The 19,536-nt window shown below is 41.3% G+C and overlaps 1 protein-coding gene across 2 annotated transcripts; it reads right to left on the bottom strand.

Moving 5' to 3' along the window:
- Positions 1-239: 239 nt before the first annotated feature.
- lhx2b (LIM homeobox 2b) lies at positions 240-18,895 on the bottom strand. 2 transcript variants are annotated; one of them, XM_048988894.1, is made up of 7 exons: positions 18,815-18,895; positions 11,293-11,377; positions 10,773-10,935; positions 8,935-9,137; positions 7,831-8,204; positions 996-1,201; positions 240-524 (listed from the first exon to the last, which is right to left on the bottom strand). In XM_048988894.1, the coding sequence occupies exons 3-7, from the start codon at positions 10,890-10,892 to the stop codon at positions 240-242; spliced, it is 1,188 nt and encodes a 395-aa protein (XP_048844851.1). In that variant the 5' UTR covers positions 10,893-10,935; positions 11,293-11,377; positions 18,815-18,895. The 2 variants fall into 2 exon arrangements, with proteins under 2 accessions (XP_048844851.1, XP_048844842.1); XM_048988885.1 differs by lacking the exons at positions 11,293-11,377; positions 18,815-18,895 and having other exon boundaries at positions 10,773-11,246.
- Positions 18,896-19,536: the final 641 nt, after the last annotated feature.

The raw sequence follows: 19,536 nt of genomic DNA, 5'->3' as shown, positions 1-19,536 counted from the left end.
CCCCCTGTCCCCACTGAACGTTTTCCGAACTCCAGGCTGTAAACTTGGCCAAAGCAAACAGAGAGGAGTGACAGAACGGGAGGCCAGTTTCCTGTAGCTCTCTGGGAGATAAAGCAGGATGTGAAGCACACGACAGCAGCTCAGTAAGGCCCCTATGTCACTTGCCCCCCCCCCGCCGCCCCCCCATTTCAGTGCCTCATGTGGAGGGGTGGGGGGGTGTGGGGGGGCGGGCTGTGGCATCAGAAGAGGCTGGTGAGGGTGGTCTGTGAGGGACTGCGGCACTCGTGCACGTCCAGGGGCCCGGCGGTCAGCACGGGGGTGACGGTGGGCATGGTGGGGTTGGTGAGATCCGTCAGGGTGGTGGGGGTGCTGGAGGGACTCATGGAGGCATTGGAGATCTCTGAGGCGGGTCCCGACGGGGTGCCCCCCTGCAGGGCCGACCCGTCCGACACCTTGTCCACCCCCGAGCTTTCCTGCCGAAGAAGGTTCCTCCGGAATTTTGCACGGGCGTTCTGGAACCAGACCTGTGGGGACCAATCAGGAGAGAGCACGGCTCAGGACATGTGCACGGGGGCGGGAGGGGGATGGGGGCTGGGAGGGGGGGGTCACAGGCTACTGGAGTTCATCAAAGCAAAACGACTTCTTTGTTCCCTGTTCTGTTAATTAGGGCTGAGGGCTTTTTCCCCACTCCTCCGGATTTCGGTTCACGGGCCTCCTTCTCTTCCCTCACTCCTCCCTCTCCTTGCGGAATGTGCTGCTGCTCTCTCGCACCACTGAGCACGCCGTGCACCACTTTCCCCATGAGCTGCCCTGCTCTCGGCGGCTGCTGCCCCAATGATGCCGCTACCTGCTCTTTCGTCTCACTTCTCTTCTCATTTTTATTTGAACTCAGTTCATGTCATCTCCGCACCTTCTCCCGGTGGGGGAGTGGGAGGGGCGATGGGGAGGACAGTTGGCAGGGATTGGGTGGTGAGCCTGGGGGGCGTGGCTCTCACCTGCAGCACGCGCTTGGTCAGGCCCGTCTTCTGCGCCAGCTGTTTCAGGTCCTTGGCGTCGGGGTTGTGGTTGATGGCAAAGTAGGACTTCATGGTGCGCAGCTGGTGGTGCTTGAAGGACGTCCTCATGCGTTTGGTCTTCTGGCTGGAGCTGTACTGGGAGTCCCGGTCCAGCAGGTCCCCGTCGTTTTCATTGCAGCTCAGGGCTGAGGGACCACACAGAAAGACAGGGCGTTCATTTGGGCTCTCACCTCCTTTTACGTTAATGTTTATTTTTCGTTATTGTTATTTATTAGTTGCACAGCAGTGTTTACTCAAGCATCGCGTTTTACCAAAGTGGCCAGTGGCCCTCAAAGGACCAAGAGCTGAGCCCTGTGTGACTGTGGTGGCGAGGAATGCCGGGCGGGGGCTCGGCGCGTGACGGAAACACAGCCAGCTGGCGGAGAGGTCAGATATGCAGGCGTAGACGGGGCCCGAGCGTGCGGCTGGTGCGTGTGTGTGTGTCTGTGTCTGTGTGTCTGTGTCTGTCTGTGTCTGTGTGTGGATTCGGTTTATATTACATTGTGGGGACCAAACGTTCTCCACAATGCGATTAAAACCCTGTTATTTTGACGTTATGGGGACCATTTTTCAGGTCCCCACAAAAATCTGTGAATGCAGTCAAAAAAGTAAAAATTGCAAAAGTCTCGTATTTTGTTTGGTTACTTATGATTAGGGGTAGGGCTGGGTGGGGGTTAGGGTTGTCATGTTATGAGTTTTCTCCATAGAGATGAATGGAGAGTCCCCCCAAAGATATAATTACAAACAAGAGTGTGTGTGTGTGTGTGTGTGTGCGTGTGTGTGTGTGTGTGTGTGTGTGTGTGTGTTATATACATTACATGGTGGGGACTGAATATCGGCTGTCCTGTGTACATATGTGTGACTTCAGCATATGACATCTTGGGTGTTGTGTTAAACATTGAGGCCATCACGTAATCAGAGAGATCAACTGATTACTAATTAATGATAATATTTAAATGATTATCTAATATTTAACATTTATGTTTGTAGCCAAGAAAAACGTTGACGTTTTATACTATAGGGAACAACTACTGTTGCCAATTAAATGTTACTATTTAGATATTAACTTTTCTCTCTTGTGTGTCATTCTTCAGAAGAGGATCTTCTTTGTTGCGGCACCTGACCTGTTAGACACGCCGACAGCCGCCCTCACTCGGCACGGCGCGGTTTGTCACGGTTCAGCTCGGAGTGCTCTGACTCAGACTAGAACGTCGTTTTCCCCTGTCACTCTCTGCTTCGTTTTCAATCGAAATGTAGCTTTGGAATAAATAAATAAATTGTGAAAACTCCTGAAATAATTTTACTTGTGCCTGAAAGAACTGCAAAGACACTTTAACGGATAGAAAGTGATAAAACAGTATTTATAAAGTATGAAGTGTTCCGCGATGTGATGTGTTTAGGAGGTTGAGGGTTATATAAATGTCAGTTAAGGACAGATTATCGCACTGCGGCTGTCCCGAGGACTGAAATAAACCTGGAAATCAAGGCCCTGCCTAAAATCTGCATGACACGTCAGCCAGGTGCCGCTCGCAGGATGCGCATATCGGCTGGTGTAATAAGCCGAGGAGATCGGCCCACGCTGCCCACTGGGGCCGCTTTCCGGAGCGGAGCGGAGCGGGAGCGCACCGTCTGTCTGTCTGTCGGACGGGCATACATTTGGTAATTAGCGGATGTCTCCCCATCCCCCCTCGCCGGCTTTGCCATGTAGAAACCAGTTTCAGGGATCTTTTACTCCAAGCCCGAGTGGGCTGCACACGGCGGATGGGCTGCGATGAGGCGGCAGATGGTCTGGGGTGAGCGGCTGCTTTTACCTGGACACCTGCGACAGCGGGCCAGTGTTAAAAGAAAAAACGATCCACCGTCGTGACGAATAGTGCGACAAAGTTAACTCACAAAAATGAAACTTCAAGGAATAAACAAGTCACTAATGCTATTGTGCAAATATTTAAAACTATGATATATTTTATGTATTGTAATGCTGTACATATAATTAAGACTGTGTTTGCGTAAATTTATGTATATGTCGGTGTTTTTTCGTTTTATGCTTTCCTGTTAAATTACTTATTTGTTCTGAAAAAACGGAACTTTGGGGACTTGGAGGAGCTGAAATAATTAGCGGATAAACGGAAACAAATATGTTTCGCCTGAATTACAGGGATGTTTGGTTACGAAAAGAGATGGTACCACAAGACGCACTGAAACATTTTTTCCCGCCGAACAGTTTCTTGGCAGGGATTTAAGTGTTGCTGGATGTGTAACAGTTCAGAAATATTTTCTGTGAAAAAGAAAAATATTATTGATTCACAATTCACAAAGCAACACTCTTCAGTAATTACCCTGCAATTTTCTCAACGCAGTTGAGATTGTTTACAGTTGTAAACAATTACAAACAATATTAGGCCAATGTTGCTACAGGAGTGCCATGGTCAACACAAGTCACACTTTTTTGACAAAGATACCTTTAGCAACGCTGCATTTAAAAATACGTGCATTTTACAAAATGTTATTTCACTTCATGTCTATGTTGGAGTTTTTCTTTCTATTGACAAATTATGCGTATACAGACTAATTTCCCTGTTATTGAGATGCCACGCAACACATCCTTATGTGCGAAATCATAATTGAATATGCTCATCGGACGTGTGCTAATTTACAGATTATACCACGCACAATGGTCATATCTGTCATTGAACTTTCCAAAGATCTAGTAAATAAAAGAAAATATATTTTCGCGTACAAATTTCGACGCTGTTGCTGTCGAGACGCGTCTATCCATTATACCCCCTCAAGAGGGCAGCAGAGTTCCAACGCATGCTTAATGTTATCCATTGCGCTTTACAACTTTTACTCAAATAACAATAGCGACCACAAAAACACAATAATATATAACAAATGCTAAGTGAACGATCACATATAATTGCAAATTGTAATACATTCTACACATGGTTAAGTGGTCACTGACCTCCTTAAAATTACATTATTATTTCCAGTACAATTTACGGAGCCATTCGTACTCACGGTACTCCCAAATCTGCTGAAAATATTTAAACAATCAATTTGATTAACGAATATTTTATTTTGTACCATAATTTATGATATAATTCCATATTTAAATGTAGTGGAGGAAAATGCATTCGAGACACAGTCCCTAACCACAAGTAGAAAAGGTTAATTTTCTCCCAAATCAGTCTCAGTCGTATGATTAAACACGGGATGGTGAAATTGCCTAGAAATGTGGAACAAAAAGCCCAGATCCGGGACGAAGTCAGTGTTACCTGTCGTAATTACGGCTTTGGTAAATTCTTGATTGAGCGCTAAGCACCAAACACGAATAAACTGTGGACCACAGGCGCCACACCTGAACCTTCCCTGTATCCCGAAGGAGATCATCACCACCGCCCGCAAACCGCTTCACTATTTACTTAATAAACTACACTAAACCGCCATTATAGTAAACGTATCCTACACACTCTGGCCATAGAGAAAAAAGTTAAATTCAGGTGTGAAGGAGGAAATATATTACAAAAAAAGATTCACTTTTAGGAAATAATCAAACGTTGCTCAATAAATTATATACTGCTCCATCTTAAAATACAAAGGTTTAAGCTCCTTCAGTTACGTCCAAACATTTATTACTGGAGAATCTCTGTAATGCATTTAATGGCTTCCTGGTTGGTGGGATAGATGGATATTGGCTTACTATTAAAATATCTCGATATTTTGTGCGAGGCAATTGTTGTTAAATTTAGAGATCAGAAAGTCATTAAAAAAGTCAAACATATTTTTAAATAGTGGAGTACCTAACGTACTTCATTTTGTTTGTGTTGTTTTGCTTCTATTTGTCTGTTTAATTTCATACTCGCTAATTTTAAGGCGGCGTAAATATTTTCGATGCGGCAGGGACTTGCACTTTTTTTTAACTAGTCGCGAGTGGCTCGTGAGCTAGCAGATGCTCTAACTAATTCCGCCTGTATTATTCAAATTGCCTTTAATGGCACTGGAGGGTTCGTTAATGGAATTGAGATGAAGGAAACAATGCGCTACTTGAAGCCGCGATACAGTGCACTTGATAGAAGGGAGCCGGTGGTAGTTTTATGGCGATATGATATGACGTGCTTTCCTGTCGCACACTTATGATTGGATTAAATCAGATTATCTTAAATCATTACGCAAACGAAAACTATATATAAGTGCATGAAAATAATGTGCAGTGCATTATATTATATAGCATAGGCGTATTATACTATAACATTATTATTATATTATTGCTGGCCTATATAATATGATTATATATAGTGCAAAATAATTTAAAAAATAAACATTGACTTAAAACTAATCCAATATTATTCAATTTTCTTCGTCGTACGGAATATCATCACCGCCACCAGCAGCAGGCCTGTCGTCACTGCAATTGTCGTTGTGGCGTCTTTTAATCCAACTTGTCGGCTAATTGTAACTTAATTTCTTAAGATCCTTTCCTGAGACGACAAAGCATCGAAGGCAGCGGCGACGCCGCGCATCTGGCCATAAGTGAAAGGACGGAATAGACTGCGCGGAACCGTGGGAGGCTTTTTAAAAGTCGTGTACGGGCCAGATATATTCAGGACTTCTTACAGGTGCGTCTGTTCAACAAGATTTCAGACATTGATTTACTGACCTAAAACCCATCAAACTACAATTATACAAGCGACTGCGGGGGGAGAAATTTTAGATCACATGAGTTCTCTCTCACTCTCTCACTCACTCACTCTTTTTAAAATCTTTTTGAAGTTCCGGCTTCCATCTAAGCCATTTTCCACTTGTCAGTCTCTATAGCCGTCTAAAACTCTCCAGTTCGCCCCTCAGCACACACTGGGGCCCAGTGAGCTGGGGAGGGGCCACGCGCAGTTTAGGACAACCAATGGAAAGAGGGGCACCGGCGTGCTGGAAACAGCCAGTGAGTGACTTCTGCCTTCGCTAACAAAGCTTCTGAGGGCTAAACCAATAAACGGCAAATAAAGAAATGCGTGAACTCAGTGTAACACCGCATTACTCATCATTAATTACTGCTATTTATTATAAGCATCAAGGCCAACGAAGCTAATAATAATAATAATAATAATAATAATAATAATAATGCCAGTTCTTAATTCCAGCAGGCTGATGTTACCCGCTTCTATTCTGTAATTTCATAAAACAAAACTGTTATCATAAGAACCTATATTATCGAATATTAGAAAGCAACAACGGCTAACATTATAACGTATTTCTAAAAGTATATGTATTTATTAAAACGAGTGTTTGTATTAATTACAGCGTGTTCTTACGTACTTCAATAGAACGAACATTAGCATACATAATAAAAAATCAAATGAAGAATACAATTCTGTGTGAAAATTAAAATTAAAACACCCAGCAATTTAAGCAGAAAAGCTTTTTTTTTTAAAAAAAAAAAAAAACGACGGTTAAATTCGGCAATACAGATATTAAATGCAACTATTATGTTGAAACATTCATAAAATTAACGACTGCGTTAAGACGTGCGTACCCAAACTCATGTAAAAGTTATATCAAGTATAGATTTACGGACCTAAATTAGGGTACTTTGCAATTATGCCTTATATTTATTACGAATAACAGGGTTGATATGCTTATAAAAGTTTTTTGTTACACAAATCTGAGCAGCTGAAAATGAACACAGAAGGAATCAGATGTTCCGCGCTTGTGTCTCAAGGCGAACACGCTGTGGTTCCGTTAGTCTTTGCGGGCCACTCAGTGTCTCACGCAGATACAGGCAGATCTATAAAAGTCTGTGCAGAGCTGCCTCATTCCAGCTGAAATGTTCGACATAACCACATGTGGATACTGCGAGTAAGCTTTAATGGGCACGCGCCCCAGTGATTTACTAAAATCAGATGAAAATCTGCTCCACGCGTGCTGGAAAATGATATAAAGTGAAATAATTCCTTATACCGTATCAGCCTATAATAAAACATTGTAACAAACACGTTTCCTCCGTTGAAAGTAACGTTTTTCGATGATAGATCTCAACAGCCAAAGCGTCACCCCTCCCCCTCATTAAATATGCTGATATGTCAGGGATCGAATATTACCCGACTGAAAGTCGGAGGTCGACTTTTAAAGTGAATTAGGTACTTATAGTAACAATGCATGTGCCCTTAACGCGCCCTTAATGAATATATTATTGCATTCATTTGTTTTATTATATGGCGTTTAAAAACACACGATTGTAATCATGTAATTGCAGTGTATTGCTGTCTATTAATAATACTTTCGTTTCATAGCTTTAATTGGCATTTTAATTAGTATTATTAACAGTGTGTCACAGTCCCACAAACAAAACACTTCGTCAGTCAAAATTGAGGTGCTGTTTTGGGGTGTGCCTCATAAACCGTCCACAGAATTAGATAATAGTGTGCTTACCAAAATCACTGGCTAACGTTACCCCTTTAATTGCATGACTTCAGACTCCATCAAAACTGTGTCTCATTTTACTCCCGTGAACAATGAGGAAGCGCCATCCTACTCATTATATGTTAATGCGGCCGGGGACTCGCGATTGTTTGAACCGCTTGAATGCTGTTTCTTCACGCTATTTACTGGGCTATTGAAATAGGTAGCACTTTTATACCGCTGGTCGCCATCCCCGGTGTGGATGCTGATTTGCCGGTGACACAGGTGGTTCCTTCTTCCTCTAATGACACGTAAGGGTCCTCTTTACACTTCTAACGGTTTGCAGCGGAATGAGTGACAGATACGAACAAAATACACCTACCTGCATTGTAAGCCGCCAAATCCGCTCCTGGTCCGGGACTTTTTCGTTTCCTCGGTCGCCCCTTCTGCACAGTGCCCACGCCGTTATAGTACGACAGTCCCAGTGAGTTGGCTGTTCCCAGTCCTCCGCTTTTCGAAGCTACATCCGTGTGATTGAAATGCGCTTGATATTCCCCCTGTATGAGCGATTCGAAGTGTAGCCGGCAGTACACCAAGCTGTCCTTCATGCCGAAGTGGTCCCCGGTCGTCAGCATCTTGTTACAGGTCGTGCAGGTGAAGCAGTTCAAGTGGTAGACCAAATCCCTCGCTCTCATTACCATCTCCGAGGCCGAAATCCCAAGATGGCACCTGGCACACCTCTGCACCGAGAATCTCCTGTCGAAGGGAGCCGTGTCAGCGGGCGGTAAAACGAATAAGTCGCACACGAAAAAAAAAACATATAATATAATAATTTCATTTGGCATTATTAAATCTGCAATAATTTCGATAGGTTAAATGGTGTTTTAACAGTAATTTTGAGGACCCAGTATCCTGAAATTTAATCACAATAGTACATTTTAGGAAGCTTGAAAAAAACTTCTTAAAGTTTGAACTGTAAGCTAAAATAATGCCTCACTAGCGAAATAAGTGTCATAAACAAGGTAGCAGAATTTATCATTGTCTTCGAACGAAAATTGCACTTATTTATTGTAAACAACGCATAATTGGGGGGGGGGGATGACCGTCTAGGCTATTTGTTACTGCGTTTTATGAAACAAAAAGAAAATGTCGAATTCATTCCATGCTGGGTGATTTGTGATTTAAATGTCCGTACACGAAAATGTACCGATGAATACGTCATACCTTAATAAAACATTTCATAATATTTCATAAGAATAATAGTAATAACAATAATAATTGTTGTTGTTATTATTATCACTATTATTATCACTATTATTATCGCTATTATTATCGCTATTATTATCACTATTATTATTATCTTAATTATGTTTTTTTCGAGAAAACGACAGTGTGAGGCAGCACAACAATTAATTTTATCGTGGGCCAAAATCACCGCTGCTTCGTTCGCCACCCTTCTCAGCAGCCGTGAGCCTTTGAGCGTTACCTGTAATAATCCTCCTTGCAGTAAATGCTGCCGTCTTTGCTGAAGCAGGTGAGCTCCGACTCCAGGTTGAGTTTACACTCGCAGCACTTCAGGCAGCGCATGTGCCACTGCTTGTCCACGGCCAGCAGATAGTAGCGGTCCGAGATCTTTCCCCCACAGCCCGCACACAGGGCCACTCGATCATTGCTCATGGAGGGCATGTTCTGCGTGGGAACAAAGCGACGCTCACTGAGCACCGGTGCAACTGTGCATTTCAAAATATGCACGCGCTGATGGTTAGAATGCTTTAATGACGCAGGGAAATGTATGCCGATGATTCATGACACCGCTCCCCAGCCTTTCTTACTTAAATAATCACGTACCAGAGTTGGTTTTATATTTTCGTATTAGTTTAACACAGGCGAGGGGCAGAAAATAAATTAGATATAAAAAATATCAATTTATTATAATAATCCATTTATTATAATGTGTGTTAAAGTAAGTAAGTAAGGACAATTGTTTTGTTTTTGTAAAATATGTAAAATGTTTTTCAAATTATTATCCTACCGATCATCATATGGAATTGGTAAGATGCAAAAATCAGACCTTAATTACAAATAGGTGGTTATCGATTTGTTTGCATCTCGAGGGAGGGTCGCCTGTGAGGTAAATGAAATGTCTCGTAACTCCCGGGGGCGGAAAGTAGGCTACGATGGTAACGAGTGAAGGGAAAACAAATCATGGCACAGTCACGCACAAAACTTACGAAGAAAGCGGACTGAATAAAGCACGGCTCCTATATATCTTGAAGCAAACTGAAAATATCGTACAAAACGCAACTTCACCCAAAAATGTGCAAAAACGTCATTACTATGTTTGACCGATTCAACACTAAAACAATAAATAAATACGCTTCTCAGCGGAAATTAGTCAAACATCCCGAATTAGTCAACTGTCGAATTAGTGAACAGGCCATAAACGAAACCGGAGAGTTGAGTCAGACAAAAAGTAAGCCAGTCCACTTAGAAAAAGAGAATTAAAGGTGAAACTCAGACGGAATTTCAATTGATCCTGACGTCAAAATAACAATTGACTGTTAATTTAGTTGACTGTTAATAAGGTTTGTTCTAATTTATTATTTTATTTTAAATCTTAACTTTTACAAAAACTAATACAAGCAATTCATGTTCATTTTATTTGCATATATTGAGCAAGCTAATTAAAACATAACGCACAAAACTACGCAAGGAGACGATCACCGTTATATTTAATACCTACGTAATTCACTTATTTGCCCATTTCCGTAACTCAAAAAGGCACAAAATAATTGTTTTATTGTGGCACTGAAGAAATATATCCTACGACATCATTAATTGGAACACTGTAGTTTTCAGTGATTTTCGCATACTCTGTACTACATTTATCTAATTTTGCAGATGAAACAAAAATCAGTGACTGGCCCTCCGTGACATTTATAAGCTTGCTTATTTTTCTGTTGACGTAAACGCAATGTAGACGAGCTTGTAAAAACCCGTTAAATAATATGCATATTAATTTGCATTATCGAGCACCGCAGTCATTATCAATTTCCTAAAATTTTAATTTAGGTACAGACCTATGTTTTAACTTTTTTAACCAACGAGAATACTGTGTAATACTATATTATTGCGTAATGTGAAATTCCCAATTTTCATGAACAACATTATTTAATGTGGTATAAATTTAAGGAATTAGCTGTGCAGCCGAAATGCTAAAGCTGCATGTCTAACGGGGTCCAGCGCTGACTTCTCGTAGCCATTTTCTGAGAGGAGGTTGGCCGCGGTGCAAATCTGCAGCGGGCACGAGAAGGTGTCGCCTACCGTTTCGGTTTCCCCCATATCTATGGCCGAGCTGATGCCCGCTGAATCGTTCTTTCCTCTCCGGTCCATCTCGTCTATAACGCCGTGCATCTCGCCTCCAGGGAGGCCGTGGAAAAGCATCGCAGCGGCAGACGGGAGGAAGCTGCAAGCGCCTTCTTCAGATCTGCAACCCAAAACTTCCATAAGACGCAGACCCAGTCCGTGCATTGGCAAGTCAACTGTTCTCTCTTGCTGAAGCAACTTAAAAAATCCACGCCGGGAAAAAATGACAAAAATAGATCATGTAAAATGGAGACTCTCGCTTTCCAACAGATTCTATCATTTGCCTGCGAAATTAGAATAGGAAATTCTCGTGCAATACCTTATAGGAACTGACGCTCTATATATCCTTGTATAATTTCGAAAATGTGAAACTTTTACTTTCTGTGCACAGAACATGCGTTTCAACTGTCCTCGTTAACGGCAAGGAATACATACAATTATATGCGCAAGAATTCCTAAGAAGACCAATAAAACATACCAGGAATTGGAGATTCAGTGGCAGCTGCAGAAGTCTGTTACCGCGTTCTCTTCCAGTGTCTTCGGTATTCAGCAGCTAGTACATTCTGCAAGAAATTCGTTGAAGCGATATTTTCTGTTTTCTTTCTGGTTATTTAGAAAGAAGTGTTGAAGCAAGTAGCTCGCAGATATTGTATCTATATCTGGGAAAATACACCGCTGACGGCCTGTACCGTCAAAAATATCCCCATAACAACAGGAGGAAAGGGCGAGAGCAGTAGCGGCGTGTAGTTGGTGAGTGTATCTCCTTGTTCCTGTCACTTCTTTACTGCCAATGTCAGGAAGAAACGCAAAAACACCAAAACGCAGACTGCAGATGCAGTTCTGGCGATGCTCCTGCAAGTGTGTACCACTAATGACACTAAAGAAAAAATATAGTGACGATTGATAGAAGATGAAATCGCTATCAGATGTTGGTTGCAGGCTCGCAATGCTTAAAGGAGCTGTTTTCTGAGGAAGTTTTTCCCCCTCTCTCCCGTGCCAGCAGTTCTGTGGATGAGTAATTGAGGAGGAGGAGTTGTCTATACATTGAGTTTGTATAATCCCCGGTAAGACTCCAGCAGAAAGCTGCCAGCCTTTATTCCTATTCCACTGTCTCCCGACCTAAGCTACACTCCGCGCCTTTTCTACGGGGAAGAGCGCGTCACGCCCCCTCCTGCACGCTCATTGGCCGCTTAACGTCACCCAAATCTTAATATATCGACGGGCCGAGGGGGTACATCGGGAGTTGGACTTCCATCCCATTCTCTCTCGTTGGTTGATCAGCATCCGTGGGTTTTCTTATTTTAATTTCTTTTTATTTGAACGAAAGTAATTTTTAAGTATGCCCAGAGTATTGAATTGGATTGCCACCAATTTCGCCAGTGATGATGATAATGATTATTATTATTACTTCTGCTTTTTACGAATAGCATGCTGTTGTTGCTTGTGTTGCACGTCTGTGTTGCCTTTCCGCTATAATAATGTTCAGCTTCTTGTCTGTGTACGTGCTGTTACCCTGAGATGCGCCAAAGAAACGCGGTGAGAGACGCGGGGAGACGCCAATTGTACTTTTCCGCCACTGCGAAGGACCTGGAGGCGGTGTTCAGATGTTTTGGAGGGCTGCGGGGTTAAGTCGCTGGTTGCGAGGAGGACCGGAAAATTGCGTCTCGAGTAGGCTAATATGTGCAATTCAGCTAATCTCATGGCAGTTTAGTCAAGGCTAAGAAGATCTAGCTAAGAAACACTGATTCAAGGAAGCTTTGTTCCTTAATTTTTAAGGTGTACCTCACTGCAAGGATTACACTGAATATTGATAGATGCACTAAACGCGCAGAAAAAGGTGTCGCTGTTGGTAGAGCAAATATTTTCGAATTTGTTGTTTTAAGTATTTCCTGATCCGATAAAAAAAAATCACCATCCCAATTACAATTTTCCTACATTTAATTTATGAAACATTTATAAATGTGTTATCAGAACATCGTTTTTTATATAACATAAATCAGCTCTGAAGAACCCAAAAAATTATCAAGTCAAATATTATAAACAAGTAACATTTAATGAGATTTAAAAAGAAACTGCGCAAGCATATACAAACATTTGTGTTTAAAGTTTAAACGAGTGTATTTTTATTCGCAGTAAACTGCGAGGTCTTTGTTAACAAAAAAAAAGCCGATGAGACTATTCGATCTTCAAAGCAGACGTGACAGGTGAACAAATCAGAGATCTTCCGTTACCTTATCCACCTCTGAGGAACGTCACCGTCTCTGCAACCATCTGTTTCCTACCACACAGGCAGATCCGTCAGACAATTCAGAACCAGCGCCGACTCAACACCCGTGACTGAACTCCAACAAAAGAACACAAGGCCTTCTGTGCCCGGGGATTCAGGTCCTTGTAGCTGCGGCACCGACACCAGCAGTACTGAGAATACCTGGAGATTAATCCGTGTAATTAACACCTATTGAGCGTAACATTACACACTTTTCCCCCACCATGTTTATTTCTTAATTAAACTACATGCGCATAGAAAATTTTCCTCTTGCATTATTATTGTGGGGACGATGTTAGTTCGGGGAAAATGTTTAAATCTGTGTAGTACAACTCCGGTGCATATATGATTCTACGCCCATGCATGCAGTAGAATTTTAACTAATGAAAATGCAATTGAAATGATTTATTTTGTAAATATACAGTTGCTGGACACTGCATCTTGGTAAAGGTGGGCTATAGGCCTGCTATTCATACGATTTACTGGTTTAATTCATTTATCTATTGTTATGCATATCTTTATGTGTTTGGCGAAATGAATTTCTGCTGATTGCACGAAGTATTAGTGTGTAACTGTATACATGGTATAAACAGTATATAGGCCTATAGTAAAAACGGCAAACGCATTTTTTTTATTTTTAAAATGACTTGTTTAACTTCTGGGGTGATTCATTGCGATTGAGCTGTGAATGTAATGAAAATTTAATCTAAACAAACAAAAATCAATAAATAGGGTCTCATATTAGACCTTTGAGTACTGTGTTTGGAGAATTGTGGGAATTACGAGTACAGCGAACAACAAGCCGATTTGTCGAATAGTATTTGAATACTATAAATCTCACGGCATTTCAGCTTGCATCATGTTGTATTTTAACATTTTGTTTTCGGCGATCTATCACTGTTCGCTGTCTAATCTCCACTTCAGTTCATACGCCGCCCCCCCCCCCCCCCAGTCCGCGAAAGTACAAGCGAAGCAATTGAGACGTTCGTGAAAGCGCTTTTTAGAAGTGCATTGTAGAGTCGTGTAAAACAACTTCAACAAAGCTACGCAGACCCAACTAAATCATGTATGCTTATACGCTCCAGGCGTGTACTATTCTCTAAGGTCGCCGAGTCTTCATAAACAACCGATTGACATCACATAATTAAACAGTTTCATCAAAACCGAAAAGCTTTCTTTCAGCACATAAATATTCAGCGTATTGCCTCCTGTTAGATTAAACCGTGTCTCTGTCGAAACCATACGACTTAAGTGAGTTTTAAACAATAACAAAATCTTTAATTAAATCCACTTACTTCAAGAGCGAGAATCAATTCTCTCAGGCCGATTTACCTGTTTTGTTAAGAAACACAGCACTTTTGTTTCATTATTGGGTAATAGAAAGGAACATTTTGTCGAAATTATTCCTTTTTTACGTTTACATTAAACGGTTTATATAATTGGGTGTTTAGACTGCTTATAGCCTGTAATTTCAGTATCCGACGACGTGTTATTTTTAAAGTGTAACGTGAGGGGAATATAGTACTAGAGGCAGCTGATTAAAATTCTGGCTGATTCTACATTTTGGTATTAGTTTTTTGCTATTCTAAGAAATCGTTCCTTTGCGCTAATTATCAACTTTAAATATTTTAAGAAAAAATGAACGACGTGCAAAAGCCAACGGCTTAATTGATCTTAAAAGCTATTGTTTATATTTCACAAAACGCCAGATTTCATGGAACTACAGGCTTCGAAAAGGAGTGTAAGATATATTTAGACCTTTACCAATAAAGTACGATAGTGCGATTACCGTAGATTCCCATGGGTATATTATTAGCATACAAATTGTTTTATCAAGATATGGAACTGTGTTTATTCGAACATTGCAAGAATATAGACTTAGATTATCCTTCGCTGCTTTTGCAAATTCCTCTTTGCAGGAATAAATGCCCCCTCTGAAACTGGCCTGCAAACTTTGCAGGCAGATGAACTCATACAAAGGCCTGCAGCCTAATTTGTGCATGCCATATTAACATGAATTGTAATTTAAAGTTGATGTCATTAATGGCATAAGGAGTAAGCACAGGATCAAGACGCTGACAACAAATTTACTAGATTTTAGAAAATGTAACATTAAAAGACTGGCGCGACATATCTCGTGCTAGATATATATGATAGCTGATCATTTTGAGCTTCCGTCATGATCTACTTCTGTTCAGACAATGTGTATATCTTTGCTTAATCGTAACAATAGCATAATATGGTGCATAAAGGTAATGTTTAATCGGATGACCGATCAGTTAAGTCGCTTGGGTAACGTGCTGGAGATTGCGTCCATCAGGATGCGACCTTATTCATTAGACCTTTAAAATGGCCTTAATTGCCTCTCTGATCTCATTTGATGTGGGGTTTTCTGGGTCCTCTTACAATTAGCCGCGACCTGGGCCTACATTCATTCTGTATAATTTAATTTAATTTTATGACAGTGACAATGGAAGCAATGACGAAAAAGCCATCGTTTTTCTTTTCGTATAAGAAAACAATATATTTTGTGATGACAGTAATGGTTTTATCATACTGATTTGGGAGATTTATACCGGCGTATGAGACATACGCCACGTTACGACGATTTGAAACGCAAGCGTAAATCTCGCAAATTAAACGAATCCCCTTCCGGCACGTTGATCCCTTAACGTGACACTCAATCCCCAACATATACATATATTTGTATAGATTAAACCCCCTGGACGCTTAGTTGTGATGATATATAAAACTAAAATTAATGCGCGTTACCTCCTTTAACGGACACGCATATCTACTCTCGGGAGAAAATACTAATTCTGACATTACATAAGATGCTGGAAATGCTTTGATTGCAAATACGGATTTTAAAGCCATAACAATCGTTAACTTTTCCAAGCTGAGGCACGATATTGTAACACTTGTTGAGTTCCTTGATTGATGTCACTTAGTGTATTCTTGGACTGAAGGTGTCTTCAGTTTTTCAGATGACTCTACTTAAAGGTTAATTTCACAGAAGAACAATCCCCGCCCCCCAAAAAAATTAACTATTACTAGATGGCAGTACAATACAGACAATATTATATACACGTGTATAGACCATATACCACTCTCGATACTACTACAGCTATTGCCGATAATAATAGGCCTAATAATATTTCACTGTATGACCAACAAAAGTAATGGCCTCACTGATTGCTCACTCAGTAGCACACAAAATATATTTTTGCATCAAACAGCAGAAGGACATGAATTTTGTGCCAGCATCTGAAAGTGACAGTATGGACAAACCAGTTTCAACAGATGCTAAAGGTTGAAAGAGCACTGTATTGAATTAAGAGCCGGCTTTCCCGTGTCCACGTGGTTTTTTTTATTATTATTATTTTTTTTTGTATAACGCCTTTTACCACAGTTTGCGTACAGTTCGCAACTCGGCAGACGTTAAATAACCAAACGGATGACAAAGAGCAGCACGGCCCTCCGTTATACGGCCATTGCGGCCGGTTAGGGGCTTCAGAAAGCTTTGGCTGATGACAGAAACAGAGAAGGCGAGTTAACGCACAAGCGTGTTAAACAGAAAGCGGGCTTTGCGTTAGTCCGTTATATCAGGTATCCTCCGTTAACAGCGGCGTGCTTTGCACATTGAATTCATTACATATTACTCTGGAAATGAATCACGTGGAAGTGCATTTTGTCTATATCTATAAGCTGTCTAGAGGCTGAGGTCTTGTGATATATTTCCGAGAAATACAAGGAATGGCATGGAAACAAAACGGATAAAAATTCCTCCTGAATTCACTAGTCGGTGATAGTATATGTGGCAGAACTGAGAGGGTAACAGGTGATTTACAAGTGTTGCCCTCTTTGAGATGAAGCCAGTGACCGCTGGCATTGTATGAGGCCACGAAGAAGGTGAGGGGGCGTCCGGTAAACGCAGCACACAGCTGCGACCCTGTGCCGCCAAGGGGGCAGGTGTTGGCGTGGCTAAGGAAACGCATTTGTAACTTGAAGGAGGCTGATTTGAATCCCACTCCTGACACCTGTAAAAAGTTTCAATATGGTTTTGTATCTAATAGGTTATAGGGGCCTATCAGAAGGCGCCCCCATCATCATACCCCCCCCACCGCCCCGCCACCCGACGAAGACAAGCTGGGTAATTGGACGGTCCGCCAGAAACATATAGGTGTACAATATCCAGCAAAAATAACTGTTAGATTATTAATGGATACCCTTACATGTAAAACATTAAGACATTAAGACATACACGCACTAAAAAGCAACACCCGAAGAATTCATAACAAATCACCACTTTCACCAGTTCCGTGTTGTGCCAAGACCAACAGGCGCTTCTCTTTTTTTTAAATCATTATTACTTTCTTTTTTTTACGTTTCAGCTACGCGTGCCATCCTTTTCCATTGTCTTATAGTGTCTCTTATTCAATAATACATTTAGTTTAGCAATGTCATGAAGATCGATTTAATGGTCATGTATACATAGTGCGCATAGAAATGAACGACAGTTACTAATAGATATATCTCTTAACACTTCTAAGGTATGCCCTGGTGTTTTACTTTTTAAATTACACTGAATGCTCATACTGGCCACAACCCACTGACGTACATTTTTGTTCGCGAAAGCTATGTTAAAAACAAATACTCTTTAACCCTGTAAATTTCTAAGCTCAAGGGAACTTACAATTTCGCTTCTAATGTAATAAATTCACTTCCATCACGCAACGGGCGATCTTATTGAAAACTGAAAGGACATTAAAACCTATAGATATGGCTGTAAATACTTATATTTGTATGGCTGCGGGAGAAAGTGCGAAAGCTTGTGCAAGCCACGTTCGCATAGAGTATTAATTCTAGTTAATAAGTCTTGACGTGCGCTTTGTATCGCTACCATCCGTTGGATATTCAAGCATGCCCTAATTAAAGGTATAGTCGTCCTGTCTTCCATTGTCACATGAGACAAGACAGGTTTGTCCTGGTGCGGCAATTGTCTGTCTGGCATAAAATACATCAGACCTAAAAACGATCTTTGCACAATTAGCGTCGACCGGACAGCCAATCGGGCGGAGGACCCAACTGAAGACAACCCACAGCGGAGTCTACATGATAAAAGGCGACCCCAGCCGCGCCTCGGATTATACGAGTTAAAGGATCTCAATGCTTTTGTATTGGAAAAGACCCCAGTCCCGGGGTGAGTCCGCAGATCAACTATAAAATGTAAATTAACTTCATATTAGACCAGCGATTTCCATGATATTATCCAGCACTTCAGCTGCGCATTAATGACAAGAAAATTTGACCTCACTACTTTAAAAAGGAGTAGGAATTAGAACGGCACAGACTATTATAATAGTAATTATAATGATAATAATAACAACAACAACATTTCTAGTACAATACGCTTGCATTTCTGTGTTTTTCTTAATTCACGTGACTTACATAAAAAGGCATAATAAGCCTCTAAAACAGTATGCAAATAAAATCTTCTGTAATACTTTTAATTGAATACATGCATATTTATCACGTGCATCCTATGTTTGGAATATGGTTGGCTTATACATTAAACATTGCGGTCCATGTGCATCGTATCTGCTGGCGCGTATGAAAAGTGATACGGCAAGGAGCGGCCAAGCGGAAATCAATCACCAGGCTAAATCCTGCGACTCAAATACATCCACGGAGAGAGAAAAAATTCAACACCTGTGGATAAATGATAACTTACCTGATTTCGCCTCCCAGCGAACAGCTCTTAAGCCTTGGCTTGTTTTTCGAAGAAGGGTCTAATTCAGGGCGGAATCAAACGGCTCCCTTATTTATATACTTTGTTGTTTTTCTTGCGTTTCGTGTCGTTGTGTTGCGCTCCTCTTTTCTCAATCAGACAATTGTAGTTTGAACGGCAGCTCTCATCTCCATTCCCCAATCTATTCGGAGTCAGTCGCGCTGATTAGTGCTTAATGCAGTTTGTCCTTAAGCACCGGGAATTCACATGTGTTTTGTCTGTACTGTTACAGTCTCCCTCAGTGACAGTGCTACCAGGTCGTGATCAAGCTGCGATCTCTCTACAGATATTTCTTTTCGGCGAGACGGGCAGCCCATGGCAGGCATCCATACCCCGCTACTCCTCCCGACTCACTCACAATCAGCTCCCGGTTTACAGTCCCTCCGAGTCGCTAGTTCCTCTCTGGTCTGAACACAAAATCAAAGCGTCCAGTGATTATAATGCTAATACAAATGGATTTGAAAAGAGTAATATTTAAACAAAATTGCCACGTGGTATTAAAGGATTAGACTATAAATATAAAATATTACCATGTAATTAATCTGACATTTGGATCCTCTGATAGGTTTTGACAGACAAATATATAATTCAATACACGTGTGCAATAAAAGAGCTGGTACATAACTAGGAAAAAGTTCAGCTACAGCACAAAAACGTATTTAAGA

Source organism: Brienomyrus brachyistius, chromosome 2, assembly GCF_023856365.1.
Source record: "Brienomyrus brachyistius isolate T26 chromosome 2, BBRACH_0.4, whole genome shotgun sequence".
NCBI classification, from domain to species: Eukaryota; Metazoa; Chordata; class Actinopteri; order Osteoglossiformes; family Mormyridae; genus Brienomyrus; species Brienomyrus brachyistius.
Note: the sequence above shows the minus strand (reverse complement) of the source record. Positions and strands in the feature narration are given on the sequence as shown.